This window comes from Heptranchias perlo, chromosome 23 (assembly GCF_035084215.1).
Source record: "Heptranchias perlo isolate sHepPer1 chromosome 23, sHepPer1.hap1, whole genome shotgun sequence".
NCBI lineage: Eukaryota > Metazoa > Chordata > Chondrichthyes > Hexanchiformes > Hexanchidae > Heptranchias > Heptranchias perlo.
The window spans coordinates 4,283,776-4,303,817 of NC_090347.1; the positions used below are offsets into that span (position 1 = coordinate 4,283,776).

General features: G+C 46.8%; 1 protein-coding gene across 7 annotated transcripts in view; it reads right to left on the minus strand.

Moving 5' to 3' along the window:
• Nucleotides 1-5,205: 5,205 nt before the first annotated feature.
• The window catches only part of exoc7 (exocyst complex component 7), a 31,366-nt gene continuing 16,529 nt past the window's right edge, over nt 5,206-20,042 (minus strand). For all 7 annotated transcript variants that reach the window (XM_068003842.1, XM_068003844.1, XM_068003841.1 and 4 more), the window contains 11 exons: nt 19,281-19,433; nt 18,430-18,528; nt 18,257-18,319; nt 17,232-17,298; nt 14,465-14,530; nt 10,981-11,101; nt 10,286-10,381; nt 8,161-8,224; nt 7,412-7,453; nt 6,447-6,580; nt 5,206-5,439 (listed from right to left, as the gene is read on the minus strand). In XM_068003842.1, the coding sequence (XP_067859943.1) occupies nt 5,337-5,439; nt 6,447-6,580; nt 7,412-7,453; nt 8,161-8,224; nt 10,286-10,381; nt 10,981-11,101; nt 14,465-14,530; nt 17,232-17,298; nt 18,257-18,319; nt 18,430-18,528; nt 19,281-19,433 (1,008 nt within the window). In that variant the 3' untranslated portion in view covers nt 5,206-5,336. The remainder of the gene's footprint in view (nt 5,440-6,446; nt 6,581-7,411; nt 7,454-8,160; nt 8,225-10,285; nt 10,382-10,980; nt 11,102-14,464; nt 14,531-17,231; nt 17,299-18,256; nt 18,320-18,429; nt 18,529-19,280; nt 19,434-20,042) is intronic.

Below are 20,042 nucleotides of genomic sequence, written 5' to 3' on the forward strand. Positions count from 1 at the left end.
GTAGACTGGGAAATGCTTGTAAATTTGAGGATCCAGGTCAGGAGCATCCAGTATTAAGTGACTAACTATTTTTCTTAGGATTGTTTTGTAGCTCTAACAAAGCGTCACATCTGATATGTGACCGTTCAATATCCGTGCTGGACGGACCATTATTTTTCCGAAATCCCACAGCGTTGCTTGCAGTAAGTCAAATGTCACAGAATCATAGAAATTTACGGCACAGAAGGAGGCCATTCGGCCCATCATGTCTGTGCTGGCCAAAAAAAGAACTATCCAGCTTAATCCCACTTTCCAGCTCTTGGTCCGTAGCCTGTAGGTTACGGCACCTCAACTGCATGTCCAAGTACTTTATGAATGCGATGAGGGTTTCTGCCTCTACCACCCTTTCAGGCAGTGAGTTCCAGACCCCCATCACTCTCTGGGTGAAAAAATTTCTCAACTCCCCCCTAATCCTTCTACCAATTACTTTAAATCTATGCCCCCTGGTTATTGATCTCTCTGCTAAGGGAAACAGGTCCTTCCTATCCTCTCTATCTAGGCCCCTCATAATTTTGTACACCTCAATCAAATCACCCCTCAGCTTCCTCTGTTCCAAGGAAAACAACCCCAGCCTATCCAATCTCTCCTCATAGCTAAAATTCTCCAGTCCTGGCAACATCCTCGTAAATCTCCACTGTACCCTCTCTAGTGCAATCACATCTTTCTCCTAATGTGACCAGAACTGTACGCAGTACTCTAGCTGTGGCCCAGCTACTGCTTTATACAGTTCTAGCATAACCTCCCTGCTCTTATATTCTATGCCTCGACTAATAAAGGAAAGTATCCCATATGCCGCCTTAATTTATTTTAAGATCAGGAACCTGTAAAGGAAGAGGTTTACTTGAAAATTGTTTTCAAAGAGTATTTTAAGTTCATGTTTTACAGTCTTTTGCTGTTTCTAGGGAAAATTAATAATTACTGTTCAAGCCTGAGGAATGAGATGCTTCCAGTTGCTCTGATCGATGTGGAAGATCTTTGTGGTGCACCATGCTGTGACTGTTGGGCACAGATGCTTGCCGAGAGGCTTGGCCTTCTCAAGCTGCCACTAGGCTTTTCAAAAAGACCTTCGTCTCTGACAAAACCATTAATGAAAGCACTCAGGTACAAACCACAATTACAATGTTAAGTTTAATCGGGCGATAAAGAGGATTTGCAGTATATATTTGTTACTGAGAAAACAGAGATGGCAGCTTAAGGATTGTTCACAAAACTTTTCAGAGCGGTTTCTGAAAATCAAGCCGTTTTCAGATAATCACAATCATTCAGCTGGAAAAAAATTGCACAATCACTATCTGGTAGAACTTTGCCTGATATGTGACCGTTCAATATCCGTGCTGGACGTACCATTATTTTTCCAAAATCCCACAGCGTTGCTTGCAGTAAGTCAAATGTCACAGAATCATAGAAATTTACGGCACAGAAGAGGCCATTCGACCCATCGTGTCTGTGCTGGCTGAAAAAGAGCTAGCCAGCTTAATCCCACTTTCCAGCTCTTGGTCCGTAGCCTGTAGGTTATGGCACCTCAACGTTTTTAAAATTAATTCTCGGGATCTGGGCATCACTGGCAAGGCCAGCATTTACTGCCCATCCCTAATTGCCCTTGAGAAGGTGGTGATGAGCCGCCTTCTTGAACCGCTGCAGCCCGTGTGGTGAAGGTTCTCCCACAGTGCTGTTAGGAAGGGAGTTCCAGGATTTTGACCCAGCGACGATGAAGGAACGGCGATATATTTCCAAGTCGGGATGGTGTGTGACTTAAAATTGTGACCAGGAAGTGTGCGCAATTGTGCCACTTTTTAATATGATTACAAGCACACCTCCTGTAGGGATGCTCATGGTGAGTTAGAGTATATGTTGTTTTATTGCAGTGATGTGATATAATATACAATGTATTATCAGAGTCATTGATTTATAGTGACTGAATAAGTCAAATTGCATTTTATTACATGGTATTCTGAGATGTGCTGGGGGTCAATTTGGCAACAATCTATTCGCCAGTGAAATCTGTAGGTCTGTGACCTTGATCTCTATAAACAAATGTTATCTTTTTCCTTTCTTTAAAGGCAGCAGTAGTAGAAAAGATATACCAGGTGGTGACGTCCCATGAATTGCAGGTGCAGGCATAATTCTTGCCTCTTTTCAGCTGGGAATGATGGGCCTGGGAAGAATGTCAACTCCAACTTTGGACTTTTGAGAAACCTCAAGTAAAAAAAACACATTAACGAAGGGTATTCAAAAAACACAAAAGACTTTTTTTAATATAAGGCAAGTTTAATTGTTACAGTGGAATATGTCATTTTTAATCTGTTATGTTCCAAACTTAAATGTCACCATTAGCAATTTGTTATTGAGGAAAAAAGTAGCAAATCAAAAGAATTTTGGTTTTTGAAAAAAAATTTGATTGGTTCATTTCCAGGTTTTTTTATTGGTAGATTTTCATCACTGACTGAATTGAAAGTTTATTGCTACAGTGTGACTTTGTGATAAACAATGTGTTTTTTATGAGCTTTTTGGGAACTTGGGTTATAAACGAGAGTTGCACTGCTGATTGTTGCCTGCCATGTGTAAATAAACCCTTGCTTACTCTGGCAGTGAACAACAGCGGAATCTGCTCCAAGTTATTTCCAGATGTGAAATGTGGCTTTTTAATCGACCTAACAGGTCCAAGGATTGGAATTCAAATGATAAGTTTATGGATTATACTGCACAGTATTAATTCATCAATACTTTTTGGCTTTTAGCCTTGCAAAATGTTTTTATTGGAGCTTAAACTAATTATCTGCAGAGCACTGGTAGTATTGTACTCTAATCAGCAGTGCAGTGAAAACAGCACAATAAATGCAAGTGACCTTGTTCTCCAGCTTATGTGGTGCAACAGTAGCCACTTTCACTAGGACTGTAACTTAACTGCTAATGATAACACTGTTTCAGTTTAAGGAATATGTTGGTCTAGCAAGTGCATAGTGCCACAAAAAGACACAGGGTTACATAAGAAATAGGCCCCTCGAGCCTGCTCCGCCATTCAACAAGATCGTGGCTGATCTTCTACCTCAACGCCATTTTCCTGCACTATCCCCATATCCCTTGATGCCTTTATTATCCAGAAATCTATCGTGTGGAGATGCCGGTGATGGACTGGGGTTGACAAATGTAAGGAATCTTACACCAGGTCATAGTCCAACTGTTTTATTTGAAAATCACAAGCTTTCGGAGGCTTTCTCTTTCGTCAGGTGAGCGAGTGTGGGATTCCATGGAAGGTTACCGCATTTATATTAGAAATCTATCGGTCTCTGTTTTGAATGTACTCATTGACTGAGCCTCCACAGCCCTCTGGAGTAGAGAATTCCAAAGATTCACCACCCTCTGAGTGAAGAAATTTCTCCTCATCTCAGTCCTAAATGGCCAGCCCCTTATTCTGAGACTGTGACCCCTGGTTCTAGACCCCCCCCGCAATGTTTCAATGAGATCACCTCTCATTCTTCTAAACTCCCGAGAATACAGGCCTAGTCTACTCAATCTCTCCTCATACGACAATCCCACCATCCCAGGAATCAGTCTGGTGAACCTTCGCTGCACTCCCTCTATGGCAAGTATATCCTTTCTTAGGTAAGGAGACCAAAATTGTACACAATACTCCAGGTGTGGTCTCACCAAGGCCCTATATAATTGCAGTAAGACACCTTTACTCCTGTGCTCAAATCCTCTTGTAGTAAAAGGCCAACATACCATTTGCCTTCCTAATTGCTTGCTGCACCTGCATGTTAGTTTTCAGTGACTCATGTACAAGGACACCCAGGTCCCTTTGAACATCAATATTTCCCAATCTCTTGCCATTTAAAAAATACTCTGCATTTCTGTTTTTCCTACCAAAGTGGATAACTTCACATTTTTCCACATTATATTCCATCTGCCATGTTCTTGCCCACCCACTTAGCCTGTCTATATCCCCTTGAAGCCTCTTTGCATCCTCCTCACAACTCACATTCCCACTTAGTTTTGTGTCATCAGCAAACTTGGAAATATTACATTTGGTCCCCTCAGCGAAATCATTGATACAGATTGTGAATAGCTGGGGCCCAAGCACCGATCCCTGCGGTACTCCACTAGTCACAGTCTGCCAACCTGAAAAAGACCAGTTTATTCCTACCCTGTTTTCTGTCTGTCAACCAATTCTCAATCCATGCCAGTATATTACCCCCAATACCATGTGCTGTAACTTTGTTCACCAACCTCCTGTGTGGGACCTTATCGAAAGCCTTCTGAAAATCCAAATACACCACATCCACTGGTTCCCCCTTATCTGTTCTACCAGTTACATCCTCAGGGAACTCCAATAGGTTTGTCAAACATGATTTCCCTTTCATAAATCTATGTTAACTCCGCCAAATCCAATTATTATTTTCTAAGCATCTTGTTATCACATTGTTTATAACAGATTCTAGCATGTTCCCTACTAACAAGTCTGCAGTTCCCTGTTTGCGCGCTCTCTCTGTTTAGGGGACAAAAATCTTCCAGTGCCCTTGCTTCTGAGGTATTCAACTGGTAACTGTATGTTAGTGGATATTAGCAGAGGGCAGGAATCTGGCTTGGCTATAATTGCACTTTCTTTCTCCTCTTCCCACCCCCCCTCCTCCTCCTCCTCCTACCCACCTTCCTTCCCTCCCTCCCTCCTCCTCCTGCATGTGCAGATGAAGGGTTTTGATTGAATAAACGAGAAACTGTTTCCTGTAACCAGCAGAGACAGATTTAAGATAATTGACAAATGAGATTTTATATATATATATATATATATATATATATACACACACACACACACACACACACACACGTTATAATGACCTGGAATTCGCTGCCTGAAAGGGCGGTGGAAGCAGATTCAATAGCAATTTTCAAAAGGGGATTGGATAAATATGCAGGGCTCTTTCAAAATTGGATAACTCTTTCAAAGAGCCAGCACAGGCACGATGGGCTCAATGGCCTCCTCCTGTACTATATGATTCTAGAACTAGAGATTAGTGAGATTGGACAGTCTAGCCTTTACAAATATTCAAACTATTTAACCACTAGATTGATTGGATTTCCAAAATACTGGAAGTAGTAAACAGCACAAGGAACGTTTGCTTAGAGTACTGACTTTTCACAAACACCAAATTACAATAGCTGGAAATACATAATTGCAAACCGGTAGGATTTAATATCTTTAATGCAACCTATGGATACAGTTTATTTACATAAATTGGTAACACTTTAATATAATAACGGATGGCAAATGGATGGCTGAATAAAGCACTGCATGGATCTCACGCTGAAGTATCGAAGAGCTTCTCGATCATTTCTTCAACCTGCTCGACTCTGTATTTTATATACTTGTCAATATTCTTGGTAAAGGGAACATTTGAATACCTGCAGGAGTTAATGAACACAATTATTCGTCAACAGGCCTGCAGTGATGAGCAGCTTGTACAGAAAGAAGTGTAATTTTCCCATCAGTTTTATTTCTGTGAACTTGGCATCTTCCCTTTGGTTCGCGAACGTGAAGCCCAAGTCAGGCATGTGTCACATGCACAGCGCTCTCTATCCAAAGCTATTGTCCTGCTGTTTATCCAGGACAGATGTGTGTAGACAAGCCTTTTCCATGGCCACGATCCCATAAAAAGGGAGTTAAACATTCTGGAGCAGATTTTCCTGCTACGGCACCTGGGAATATTGGATCACACCAGCAGCAAATAGGAGAATCAAGCAGAAAGAAAGACCTTTCATAACCTCAGGACGTCCCAACACACTTCACAGCCAATGAAGTACTTTTGAAGTGTAGTCACTGTTGTAATGTAGGAAATGCTGCGCACAGCAAGATCCCACAAACAGCAATGTGATAGTCACAGGAGACCATTTGGCCCATCGTGCCTGTGCCAGCTCTTTGAAAGAGCTATCTAATTATTCCCATTTCCTCTCATGACCAGATAATCTGTTTTAGTGGTGCGATCGAGGGTTGAATATTGGCCAGGACACCGGGGAGAACTCCCCCGCTCTTCTTTCAAATAGTGGCCATGGGATCTTTTACATCCACCCGAGGGGGCAGACTGGGTCTCTGTTTAACATCTCATCCGAAAGTCAGCACCTCTGACAGAGCGGCACTCCCTCAGTACCACATTGGAAGTGTCAGCCTAAATTTTGTGCTCAAGTCTCTGGAGCGAACCCACGGCCTTCTGACTCGGAGACGAGAGCCACGGCTGACACATAGGGCAGGGAGGAGACCCCCACCCGTGGAGCGGCATGATATTCTGACCATTCATTTAAATCAGGCGAGCCCTTCGAGGCACACACTCCTCCCGGGCCTGATTTTCCTGTATTCATTGCAACCCCGCACAGGACCGGGTAAATCCACCCCTCTGTTTCTTGCTGACTCTTACCGTTGCCAGAAGACTCGATAGGCCACAGTAACGTTCTCCTTCTGTGCGTGCCTGATTTTATCCCTTTGTTCCTTATCTGGGATGGCCCAGGATTTCTGGATTTTGCACAGTTCTTCCAGTCCATCGTTAAATGCCTGTGAAACAAAACTAGTCTTATTTAAATGAATTAATACTTTCTAATGGCAAAACCCCAGCCATGAGAAACTTCCAGCGAGTTCAGGTCAATTCAGTACCAAACAGCACTCACTCTGTAGGCAGGGCCATAGGTGAAGGATTATCATCTCAAGGGCCTTTACAGCCATCAAAGCACAAACACACACTCTGCATTCAAAGCCAACTCTAAAAGAGGGCTATGGGCAACCACCCAACCCCCCCCCCCCAATCATTTACTATTTGTTTTAATAATCTGCCAGTTCTGTTCACACGATTGCATTCTGTGATTTGTGATGCTTTTAATCATTTTGCAAATTAAAAATATCCAGAGGATATTAAACAAGCTGCCTGTCACAGATCAACATCAAGTATGCATCCCATAAACCTGCTCTAAACATTGCTTCAACAGGTGGGGGCAGCAGTTGTTCCTGCAATGACTTCCTGCAGTCTGCCCACCAGCCCCGCAGGTGGGACAGTACTTTTGGTTTAAACTTATGTTCTCTAGTCAGGACAGGTTTAAAACGAAGGCCACTTTGCAAAGCGAGGGGCAGTTCCAGCAGCAGAACTAAGCTGGGGAGGGGCGGGATAGTGCGTCGGAGCCTCACAGCCCTGTACAGGTAAAGGCCCAAAACCTGTTACAACAACTTGCACTTTTACAGCACTGTTTACACAATGAAATGTCCCCAGGCACTTCACAAAGAGGGAGAAGTTAGGACATATGTCTGAAGGCACAGAGTGGAGGAAGGAGTCACAGCAGCTTAGGAAGAGACCATCACATTAAACAAAATTCTCACACACCAATTCCACCTTACCTTAAATCGGTCTTTAATTGCCTGCCTTTCCTTATCTTTTAACTGGAAAAATAAAATAGAATGGATTACTCCAATAAATCACTGCAGAGTCTGTGTTTATACAGATTGCTGGTAAAATGAAACCACTGTTCACCAAGATTAAAATCAGGCAGGTTTCAAATTGATTGATTCGAATCAATCACTTGCCGTGCCGATTAGGAATCCCAGGTTCAACCCTTGGTTTGTGCTGAGTTAGTGATCTCAGGGTATTAAGGGTTACGGTACCAAGGCAGGTAAATGGAGTTAAGCTGCAGATCAGCCCATGATCTAGCAGAATGGGGAACAGGCTCGAGGGGCTGAATGGCCTACTCCTGTTCCTGTGTTCAGCCGCAGCAACTGTTGGGATCGCTACATTTGGGCTAGGAAAGGGAAGCAGAAAATATAAAAGTCAGCCGGGGTTCCCGTGTCCGATCGCTGGTGAGGACGGGATCGGGTCACAAAGTGTGGGCCGACTCACCACCAAGGCTCGTGCCGCGAGATACGGCCACTTGGTACCAGAGGGACACCCAGCGCTCGTGGAACTGCACCCCAGGACAGATTCAACGCCTCCAGGAGAGGAAGGAAGGAAGTGGCATTAATGGGAGGAGAACGAGCTGCTTCTCTCCCGGTCGGCTGCAGCACGTATCAGCCCAGTGAGACCTCCACAAGGTGACAGGAATTTTTATACCCCTTTTTTATATAAAAAAAAAGCACAAATTAGAGGCACTTACTTTTGTTCCTGGCTGGAAGGCAGGCAAGTTACCCTCAGTAATGGGCGTCGTGACCTTTAACCAACTGTAAAAATAGGGTGGCACGTTAGGTAGATAAACTCCGCTGTATGTTTTGCACCTTTCTCCCCCTCTGCAGATACCTTTTGTTTTTAAAAAACAACGAAAAGCTGACGCGGATGCTGGCAGCCCATTTGATTGTGAAAGGCAATCGCGACCAACCGACTGTTCAGGCCTTGCTGGGTTAACAATAGACAGGTGCCTTCTGAGCTCTTGGCAAAGCAGCTGCTATTCAGGCTATTTAACTACGGCAGGCATCAGAACTGAACCGGATTTGCCCTGGAACCTGGGACTCTCTCGGTCTCTATGGTTCATCTGCTCACTCCCGTAACCAGAGAAGCATCACAGAAGCTTCATTTTTTTCCCCTCCAGACCCGTCCTTTAGAATTTTTTTTTATGTATAAAAGATTTCTCAGGATGTGAGTGTTGCTGGCAGGGCCGGCATTCATTGCCCATCCCTAGTTGCTCCTTGAGAAGGTTATTCTTGAAACGCTGCTGTCCGTGTGGTGAAGGTGCTCGGGAGAGTGTGTTCCAGGATTGTGACCCAGCGGCAGAGGGAGGGGCTGTGACAAGAGCAGAGAATCCCTGGAAGGAGCGAGCACAATGGAACAATCTTACTCACTCCTTGCATTTATTGCAAGCCAGTTATTAAAGCCTGACAAGGGTTAAGAGAATTTAACTGAATGGCCTTTACAATCCCAACCAGCACTTTTACTGGCGTTCCTCAGTCCTCTCCTGTTGCTGTGTATTATGTTTCCAGAGGAGAAAACTCCTCTCCAGTGATCTCACCCTGCAGCGTTTAAGGTCTGTATCCATTCCACAGGATGCCTCCCACTTCAAGCTGTAACCTCTCCAGTCACCCGTATCCAGTTTTGAAAAGTAACTAACTGGAGGTGTTGTGAATTTCCCTATAAATTTGGATAAAACTGCCCAGGTAACACAATTAGCAACAGCATTACCTCGGTACGGAACAGAGATACAGACCAGGCAAGTCCCAGCTTTGATTCTCAGTGTGTACCGAGTTAGCTGATCCCAGCAGGGCAGCGGTATGGGGTACAACAATCGATGTCAATACCCCTGGGCTTTGGGGGGGGGGGGGGGGGGGGGTCATGACCCAGTGACCCCATCTGGTATTTGTGGGCCTTATAGTGAGGACAGAATAAAGGCTTGGCTGTGATGCCTCCACAGTCAACATAAAAACATAGAAAATAGGAGCAGGAGTAGGCCATTTGAGCCTGCTCCGCCATTCAATATGATCATGGCTGATCCTCTATCTCAATACCATATTCCCGCTCTCATCCCTTTTGTGTCTAGAAATCTATCCAGCTCCTTCTTAAATATATTCAGTGACTTGGCCTCCACAGCCTTCTGTGGTAGAGAATTCCACGGGTTCACCACCCTCTGAGTGAAGAAATTTCTCCTCATCTCAGTCCTAAATGTCCTACCCCGTATCTTGAGATTGTGACCCCTCGTTCTGGACCCCCCCCAACCAGGGGAAACATCCTCCCTGCATCCAGTCTGTCTAGCCCTGTCAGGATTTTATATGTTTCAATGAGATCCCCTCTCATTTTTCTAAACTTGAGTGAATACAGGCCGAGTCGACCCAATCTCTCCTCATATGATAGTCCTGCCATCCCAGGAATCAGTCTGGTGAACCTTCGCTGCACTCCCTCTATGACAAGTATATCCTTTCTTAGGTAAGGAGACCAAAACCGCACACAGTACTCCAGGTGTGGTCTCACCAAGGCCCTGTATAACTGCAATAAGACATCCTTGCTCTTGTATTCAAATCCTTTTGCAATGAAGACCAACATACCATTTGCCTTCCTAACTGCTTGCTGCACCTGCATGTTTGCTTTCAGTGACTGGTGTACAAGGACACCCAGGTCCCTTTATACATCAATATTCCCCAATCTGTCAAATAGTACATAGACACACATGGGGGGGGGGGGGGGGGGGCACTTGGGCAAGGTACAGAAGGGCTATTGGATCCTGTGGAACTATCCCAGCACTTGTATGAGAGGAGGAGAGAACAGCAAAAAACACCACAGAATAATCCGAGAACTACCTGCGTTGATAAGTCTGGAGCTGCTCTTCAATGTGTCCCTTGTAAGCCTTGTCTGGGTACTTCTGAGTTACTGCGACAAGTTGGATTAGTTCAGACCTGCACAAACATCACAGACTAGAAATGAGGAAACGAGTTTCACTCAGCTTTTAACCTGCAAACTATATGTTACTTTAACTAAATCACTATTAGCAAGGTAAGGGGCAGCTCCAACAACAACTTGCATTTATATAGTGCCTTTAATGTAGTAAAACGTCCCAAGGCGCTTCACTGGAGCATCAAACAAAAAGCTCCAGTACACACAAACGCTATAAAGTACAGCAACGTTGTCACCGGGTATTTAAAGATTATCGGTCCAATGCGCTACAGCGGCAGTCAGACAGCTACAGCACAGACAAGGACAGTCCAGACTGTCTGGAGCACCACGGCCCAGACAGCTCAACCAATCCGGGGCCCGACGAACCAGGCGGCTGCCCGAGCATGGGTCACGAGCAGCTGCAAAATGCCGGGTCTCGGCTGCAGCTTCACCTGAAGGTTTACACTGAGGCACAAAGGGACATGTTTCGCAAGAAAATATTTCAAAGTCTAGGGGAGGGAAGGAGTGAGAACGGACCAAAAAGAAAAATTGAAGTCCGTACTTTTGTGCACTTTTATATTTGACATCCCGAGTACACAGAGTACAATTATCACAAACTTACTTCTCCAGGGATTTGAGGATGTAATTAAAGTTATTGAGTAGGAAGACAGCACCCAGAGCAGTGTCCTCATAAACCTTAGCCTTGCTGTGCAGATTCAGCTGTAAGTTGCCAAGTATTTTGCCTACAGTAAGAAAGGGAACAGTTTTAAAAAGCTCAGCGATCTGTGAGAAAACCTACAAAAATAAATTCCTATTGAAAACTGCACAAAACATCTACGTACACCATACAGGAACTTAGCAACTATTCTCACGACTTCTCTACGTACACCGTGTGGGAGCTTGGCTTTATTTTTTTTTATTCATTCATGGGACGTAGGCGTTGCTGGCGAGGCCGGCATTTATTGCCCATCCCTAATTGCCCTTGAGAAGTTGGTGGTGAGCCACCTTCTTGAACCGCTGCAGTCCGTGTGGTGAAGGTTCTCCCACAGTAATGAGGTCTGGAGCCGAGTGGTCCTGGCGGAACCCAAACTGAGTATCAGTGAGCAGGTTATTGAGTAAGTGCCGCTTGATAGCACTGTCGACGACACCTTCCATCATTTTGCTGATGATTGAGAGTAGACTGATGGGGCGGTAATTGGCCGGATTGGATTTGTCCTGCTTTTTGTGGACAGGATGTGGAGATGTCGGTGATGGACTGGGGTGGACAAATGTAAGGAATCTTACAACACCAGGTTATAGTCCAACAGTTTTATTTGAAAATCACAAGCTTTCGGAGGCTTCCTCCTTCGTCCTGACTCTGAAATAAAACTGTTGGACTATAACCTGGTGTTGTAAGATTCCTTACATTTTGTGGACAGGACATACCTGGGCAATTTTCCACATTGTTGGGTAGATGCCAGTGTTGTAGCTGTACTGGAACAGCTTGGCTAGATGCCCAGCTAGTTCTGGAGCACAAGTCTTCAGCACTACAGCCAGGATGTTGTTGGGGCCCATAGCCTTTGCTGTATCCAGAGCACTCAGCCGTTTCTTGATATCACGTGGAGTGAATCGAATTGGCTGAAGACTGGCTTCTGTGATGGTGGGGATATCAGGGGGGGGAGGCAGAGATGGATCATCCACTCAGCACTTCTGGCTGAAGATGGTTGCAAATGCTTCAGCCTTGTCTTTTGCACTCACGTGCTGGACTCTGCCATCATTGAGGATGGGGATGTTTACAGAGCCTCCTCCTCCTGTTGGTTATTTAATTGTCCACCACCATTCACGACTGGATGTGGCAGGATGCAGAGCTTTGACCTGATCCGTTGGTTGTGGAATCACTTAGCTCTGTCTATAGCATGTTGCTTCCGCTGTTTAGCATGCATGTAATCCTGAGTTGTAGCTTCACCAGGTTGGCACCTCAATTTTAGGTATGCCTGGTGCTGCTCCTGGCATGTTCTTCTACACTCCTCATTGAGCCAGAGTTGATCCCTGGCTTGTTGGTAATGGTAGAGTGAGGAATATGCCTGGCCACGAGGTTACAGATTGTGCTGGAATACAATTCTGCTGCTGCTGATGGCCCATAGCGCCTCATGGATGCCCAGTTTTGAGCTGCTAGATCTGTTCTGAATCTATCCCATTTAGCATGGTGGTAGCGCCACACAACACGTTGGATAGTATCCTCAGTGCGAAGACGGGACTTCGTCTCCACGAGGACTGTGCGGTGGTTACTTCTACCAATACTGTCATGGACAGATGCATTTGCGACAGGTAGATTGGTGAGGACGAGGTCAAGTATGTTTTCCCTCATGTTGGTTCGCTCACCACTTGCCGTAGGCCCAGTCTGGCAGCTATGTCCTTCAGGACTCGACCAGCTCGGCCAGTAGTGGCGCTACCGAGCCACTCTTGGTGATGGACATTGAAGTCCCCCACCCAGAGTACATTCTGTGCCCTTGCTACCCTCAGTGCTTCCTCCAAGTGGTGCTCAACATGGAGGAGGACTGATTCATCAGCTGAGGGAGGACGGTAGATGGTAATCAGCAGGAAGTTTCCTTGCCCATGTTTGACCTGATGCCATGAGATTTCATGGGGTCCGGAGTCAATGTTGAGGACTCCCAGGGCCACTCCCTCCTGACTGTATATCACTGTACTGCCACATCTGGTCGGACTGTCCTACCAGTGGGACAGGACATACCCAGGGATGGTGATGGATGTTGGCTGAAAGGTATGATTCTGTGAGCATGGCTATGTCAGGCTGTTGCTTGACTAGTCTATGGGACAGCTCTCCCAATTTTGGCACAAGTCCCCAGATGTTAGCGAGGAGGACTTTGCAGGTCGACTGGGCTTGGTTTGCCTTTGTCGTGTCCGGTGTCTAGTGGTCCAATGCCGGGTGGTCCGTCCGGTTTTATTCTTATGACTTTTTTTAAGCGAGATTTTACAACTGAATGGCTTGTTAAGCCATTTCAGAGGGCAATTAAGAATCAGCCACATTGCTGTGGGTCTGGAGTCACATATAGGCCAGACCGGGTAAGGACGGCAGGTTTCCTTCCCAAAAGAACATTAGTGAACCAGATGGGTTTTTACGACAATCCACTAGTTTCATGGCCACCATTACTGATACTAGTATTTTAATTCCAGATTTTATTTAATTAATTGAATTTAAATTCCCCAGCTGCCGTGGCGGGATTTGAACTCATGACTCCGGATTATTAGTTCAGGCCTCTGGGTTACTAGTCCAGTAACATAACCACTATGCTACTGTACCCATATTCTCTCTATGACTTCACTACGTACTCCGTATGAGAGTTTGGCCTTTATTCTCTCTACATGCATTGTATGGGAGTTTGGCCTTTATTCTCTCTACATGCATCGTATGGGAGCTTGGCCTTTATTCTCTCTACAACTTCTCTACGTACACCGTATGTTCGCTCTGACTTCTCCCTCGCATCTTCCCCTGAAGGTGTTGCTGCGACACATTTTCACAGCCCCCTCCAACGTCTCATCCGAGTGCCCATTATTCATGTGCGGGGTCCGGTGGGGAATGCTGGCAGGATATTTATCAGCGTGGGGCCATCCAGCCCAGCCTGCAGCCAAACACACACTTCCCAGCAGGACATCAGTACACAGGTAACCCCGGGCTCAGTTGAAATTGCCTTGAAGTTTCAGGCTGCAGGTCAGGCGCACCCCACTGTTAAAATGACTGGCTTCCTTTCTGTCATAAAAGACCGTTTATGTCTGTTGTCATCTGGCAGACACCAGACATACTTTTATCAAAATAACTAGCCAGTTTCCTGTTTCAGGACAGGAACACTTAAAACACAATGTCATTTCCTGCTGTTCAAGTTTAGACACCTTTAAGGCTAAATATTCTTTAGGTCAGTTAAGAAGGCGCAGACATTGCAGTGTGATGGACAGGAAATGCAGGAATAATGACACACACACACACACACACACACACACACTATTATGTGTTTCTAACGAGACCTATCTTACTATTGACCAGGCACCTTTGAACCTTTCAAATGCTCAGGAAAACCATGCCGTGACCTTGCTTTAAAACCAATACTCACAGATGTAGTTGCTGAGGAGCCGTCTGCTGAACTCGGAGTTGTAGGTGCTGGTGGAGGAACCAGTCTCTGCAAATTAATCGTTTCCAGTCTCAGTTACAAACCAAAATACATCCCATCCGTACATTTTAAAAGGTGGGTTGGGGGGCGGTGGGGGGGGGGGGGGGGGGGGGTAAAAGAGCATTTTTAAAAATGGTTGAGGATGAGGACGTTCTCTCCAGGACATTTTCTCCACTATCCCCTCTTTCCCTCCACACCATCACCAGAGGGGAGAGCACAGCACAGAGGTTTCAGGTCCTCCATAATACTCACGACACTCACGGAGAGAGCTTGGTAAAGAGAGAGGAATGCTCTCTTTCCATTTTAACGCTCTGTCTGCACAGGTCCACCCACAGAGCCAAGGTCAGGGGGAACCTGATCTGGAACTTCACCCGTGGAAAGACACGTTGTGCATTTCTGCGACAACCCAGCTCATCTCTAATTACAAGTTAGGGTTAAAATAGCAGAGATGGAATGATTTTAAAAGAGGAAGAGATAAAATAAAAGGGGAAGAGATAAAAGAACTCTTGCAATGTCATAAAAGAATTCTCGCAATGACAAAGTCGCTAATCTACAGTACATGGGAACTAGTTGTGTTTACTTCCCACCCCTACTAGGAATTGTGCCTCTAGGGATACAGTTCTACAGGCACCAGTCACCCAAGTGGCCATTCTTTGTGCAAGTGTCAGCAAGCTACTCTCCCTTGGGACCATCGCTACCAATCCTCATCCCTGTCCCACACGCGCACTTTCCAGAAGGGTCACTGGATACCAACCAGGACCCGGGGCCCTGATGCCCACTGTAGCACAGACGGGAAAACAGACCTGGGATCTTCCGAACTGTATGGATCAGTTCCACTTTGGGGAGTGCAGTTACCATCTGAGCCTTTACTAAGTATTGCTGAATAATTAACCCGCAGTAATGGTGCAAAGTTGCCCAAATGCTGAGCCATTGTCTTCTCTAATCCCCCCCCCACTCTATATAGTCAGACAATATGTTTCCAGAGAGAACAAAGTGAAGTAATGGGCACGGTTTAACACAACACTGATTCCACTGAAATAATATAAACTGATGGACAGATGCCAGGGATGAACGGACTTGTAATGCCATTAACCACCTGTACTTACCTCTGGGATCTAAAGGGATATTGTAAGTGTCCCCCAGAACTACAGGTGATAGCAGAGCAAAGAGAAGTGCAAAAGTGAAACGGGTTAGAAGTCCATTAGTTCAGAGAGTAAAGAAGTTAAACAGGACAGGCAGCAGGGTCCAGGGAAGGGATGCAACGCAGGACAGGCAGCAGGGTCCAGGGAAGGGATGCAACGCAGGACAGGCAGCAGGGTCCAGGGAAGGGATGCAATGCAGGACAGGCAGCAGGGTCCAGGGAAGGGATGCAACGCAGGACAGGCAGCAGGGTCCAGGGAAGGGATGCAACGCAGGACAGGCAGCAGGGTCCAGGGAAGGGATGCAACGCAGGACAGGCAGCAGGGTCCAGGGAAGGGATGCAACGCAGGACAGGCAGCAGGGTCCAGGGAAGGGATGCAACGCAGGACAGGCAGCAGGGTCCAGGGAAGGGATGCAACGCAGGACAGGCAGCAGGGTCCAGGGAAGGGATGCAACGCAGGACAGGCAGCAGGGTCCAGGGAAGGGATGCAACGCAGGACAGGCAGCAGGGTCCAGGGAAGGGATGCAACGCAGGACAGGCAGCAGGGTCCAGGGAAGGGATGCAACGCAGGACAGGCAGCAGGGTCCAGGGAAGGGATGCAACGCAGGACAGGCAGCAGGGTCCAGGGAGTGGATGCAACGCAGGACAGGCAGCAGGGTCCAGGGAAGGGATGCAACGCAGGACAGGCAGCAGGGTCCAGGGAAGGGATGCAACGCAGGACAGGCAGCAGGGTCCAGGGAAGGGATGCAACGCAGGACAGGCAGCAGGGTCCAGGGAAGGGATGCAACGCAGGACAGGCAGCAGGGTCCAGGGAAGGGATGCAACGCAGGACAGGCAGCAGGGTCCAGGGAAGGGATGCAACGCAGGACAGGCAGCAGGGTCCAGGGAAGGGATGCAACGCAGGACAGGCAGCAGGGTCCAGGGAAGGGATGCAACGCAGGACAGGCAGCAGGGTCCAGGGAAGGGATGCAACGCAGGACAGGCAGCAGGGTCCAGGGAAGGGATACAACACAGGACAAGAGGGTTCAGGGTTTAGGGAGTGAATACAATATTACTTCAAGTAAAAAGCAAGAAAAATCAAATTCGTAAAAGGCGATGAAAAAGATTAAAATTAGTTAGTTTCTAAAATAAATGCCCGACAAATAATTAAATATTCCGGCAAGATTTGCAGCAAGAAAGAAATTGCAAGAATTTTATGTAATTTTTGATCCCAACATTGGTGTTTTCAACAGCAATAATTTTAATTTCAAGCCCACGTAAAATGATCCACAGCTCTCAGAAAATTGAAAGCCTTCGACAGACGTTCCTTTTTAAAGGTGAGAATGGACCAGTTGCTTCGATGATCTGTGGGTCACGATGATCTCTTCCCACGCCAATGATGTCATTGAAACGCAGGTTTATGAAGCAGCGGCTACAAGTGGTGGCCTGGCCGATAGCCCTTTAAACCAGAACCATTTATCCAAATACACTCGAGTGGGAGGATGAAATACTGCACAACAAGGACAATCAGTGCACAACCCTCCCGCCCTTCGCTCCTTGCCCAGCCGAAAAACAAGGGCACACACTTACCCTGAGAAGCTAACATTGCGCTCGCAGTCTCCTGGAAATCCAGCAGTTGCTGAAGGAATAATATAGCCTGCAGTGAAAGAAATCAGCGACGGTTACTGCCTCGCAGGAAGAGTAAAAGCGGACACAGACAGCACACTACCGTTTCCACACTTTACCTCCCCCTCGATTCCCCCGAGCGCCGGCTCACGATGGGGTTTGGTTCTTTTGGCCCCCTGTCGCCCTCCAGCACCTTGACCGAGCGACCAATCTTCACCTGCAAGTCTAGACAGTGGGTGCGGGTGAGCTGTCCCGTCCCGTCCCGTCCACTTTCAGCCAGAGGCACTGGGTGTCGTTTAAGTACAGGAACCCAGGGAGTCCGGTTTCCCCTCCCTAGCCCCCTCCCCCACCACCCGAGGAGACGCTGGTACCCAACTGTCGCACCCCCAACTCTACCTGCACGAGATCTGCTAAACTGGCACAGACTGGGCATCGACCTTAAATAAAAACAGAAAATGCTGGAACCGGAGGGTGTTAAGAGATTTAACAGTTTTTAAGCAAGTGCAGAGCCAGGGGGAAAAAAAACAAAAAGGGAAGGTCTACGATCAAGTGGAGGGGAGGAATGATTAAACGACAAAAAAGAGGTGATGGTGCAAGGCAAGGAGGGGATGATAATAGGACAAGTAAAAAAACAACAGATGGGTCCAGAGGTGCTGTGAATGGCAACGGCAGAACCATTACCAGCACCTGCTGTCCGGGAAAATGGGAGCAGTGATTATGATCTGAAGTTATTGAAATCAATGTTGAGGCCAGAAGGCTGTAACATGTCTAATCGAGAGATGAGGTGCTGTTCCTGGCATTCTACCCAATCGGTAGTGCTCAGTTACAGTGTCCTTATCAACCAAGCAATTGGGGCAGCTGTACAGCGTGTTCCATTGCATCTCCTGCTCAAAGCCACGTGCACTTTATCCTGTGCCCTGTACCCTAAACGTCAAGACCATGAAGTGTAACAAGACAACACAAGTACTTTTAATACCATACCAACGTACATTACTGGTCAGTTCATGGACAGTTCCGTCCTTGGGCATATTGTACTCCTTGTCTGGATCATTCTGGGGAGAAAGGAAAGAGAATCATTGAAGGAAGCCACGTCCCCCCCACAGGGCAGTGAGGTTTTCTTTTGAATGAACAGTGCGAAACGTTCCTGCCACCTGTGACCCACCTTAATGCTGTCTGCAAACTCTTCCAGCGCTTTAGCTCCTGTGGTCTCCATGGAGGTGACAAGTATCGGCAGTTTATTCTTCGTACTGGCTGCAGTACCCTATGTGACAAAAGCATGCCGGACAGGATTAACAAACTATACAGTGGAGCACATTTGTCTGGAAAAAAGCTTCAAACCCCATCTCCCCCCACCCAACACCCCCCCCACCACCACTTCAACAAAAGGGAAGATATTGAGCGCAATTCTGGGTTCACATCTCCATCAGCTGGGCTGTCCAGCACGCTACTGCCTTTGAGGCCAGTTGCTGGACACAAGGTGGCATCTGATCAGAAGATATTGACTGTAGGGGCGGCATGTTGGCTGGGAGACGGAGATCAGGATTGGGCCCCACCGTTCCTTACACAACACGTTTCCAATCTCCGTCATGGGAGTGCGGGGGGCGGGGGGTTAACGAAGGCCGGGCAAACGCCCACAGGGACGGAGGAAGGGGAAAGGAAATACACGCACACGATACAGCAGCCAGCCACGTGTGCTCGAATCTCTCTCCCGGCAGATCTTCCCCTTCTTGTCACGCACCGTACCTCAGTCAAGGGGAAGCTGGCAGATACCTGGCTGTTCGGCCTCCAAATTCCATTCCACGTGCAACCAGGAGGTGGCCAAGGAGAGCAGCCCAGCCACAACTCCTCCGGTTCACCCTCTCCGCCAGGCTCACCTCTGCGCTCACATGAGCAGCCTGCCTAAGCTGAAGAATTCTCTGTGTGGGGAAAGAGGCACCAATCCCACACTGTGGCAGATCCTGGCTTAAGGCCTCCGATCCTTCCGACACTGCACCTGTTGATTACTACACTCACCTGCAGAACCTGATCAAACTCTGGCTTCATCTGTTTGAGGTGCTTAAGGATAGGGAATATAGTTAAGACGGCAGAATAATCGTGCCGCATAATGGCGCGGCGTGCGGCAGAGACGATGCTCTCCCCTTCTAACATCAGGCCGTCCAGTGCTTCCTGTAACAGGGAGGAATGCAAACCAGTCACAGGAGAAGATATCATGCGTAAAAATCCTCATCCTTCGCTATCACACAGACAGATCCTGTCGCTTTGGATAAATCGATTACAGGACTGACAGAATGTGGAGATGCCGGTGATGGACTGGGGTTGACAATTGTAAACAATTTTACAACAGGAGGAGGAAGCCTCCGAAAGCTTGTGAATTTAAAATAAAATTGCTGGACTATAACTTGGTGTTGTAAAATTGTTTACAATTAGGACTGACATAACCTTCTGTATTAGATGGAAGTAACGTTACGAGAGGTTTCATCTGGTCCATTCTGCAAACAGAACCATGGTCACAAGAAACGGCCAATTACAGGCTGACCCAACAAATGAAAGACAGAAACACTTGTATTTCTACAGTGCCTTTCATGACCTCAGGGCATCCAAAGTCTTTACAGTTAATGAAGTTCTTTTGAAGCGTAGTCACTGTTGTAAGAAATATGGCAGTAATGACCAGATAATCGACTCACAGAACCTCTCATCTATGGCTCTGTGGGTCGAAGGTCGTGGGTTTAAGTCCCACTCCAGAGACTTGAACACAAAATCCAGGCTGACACTCCC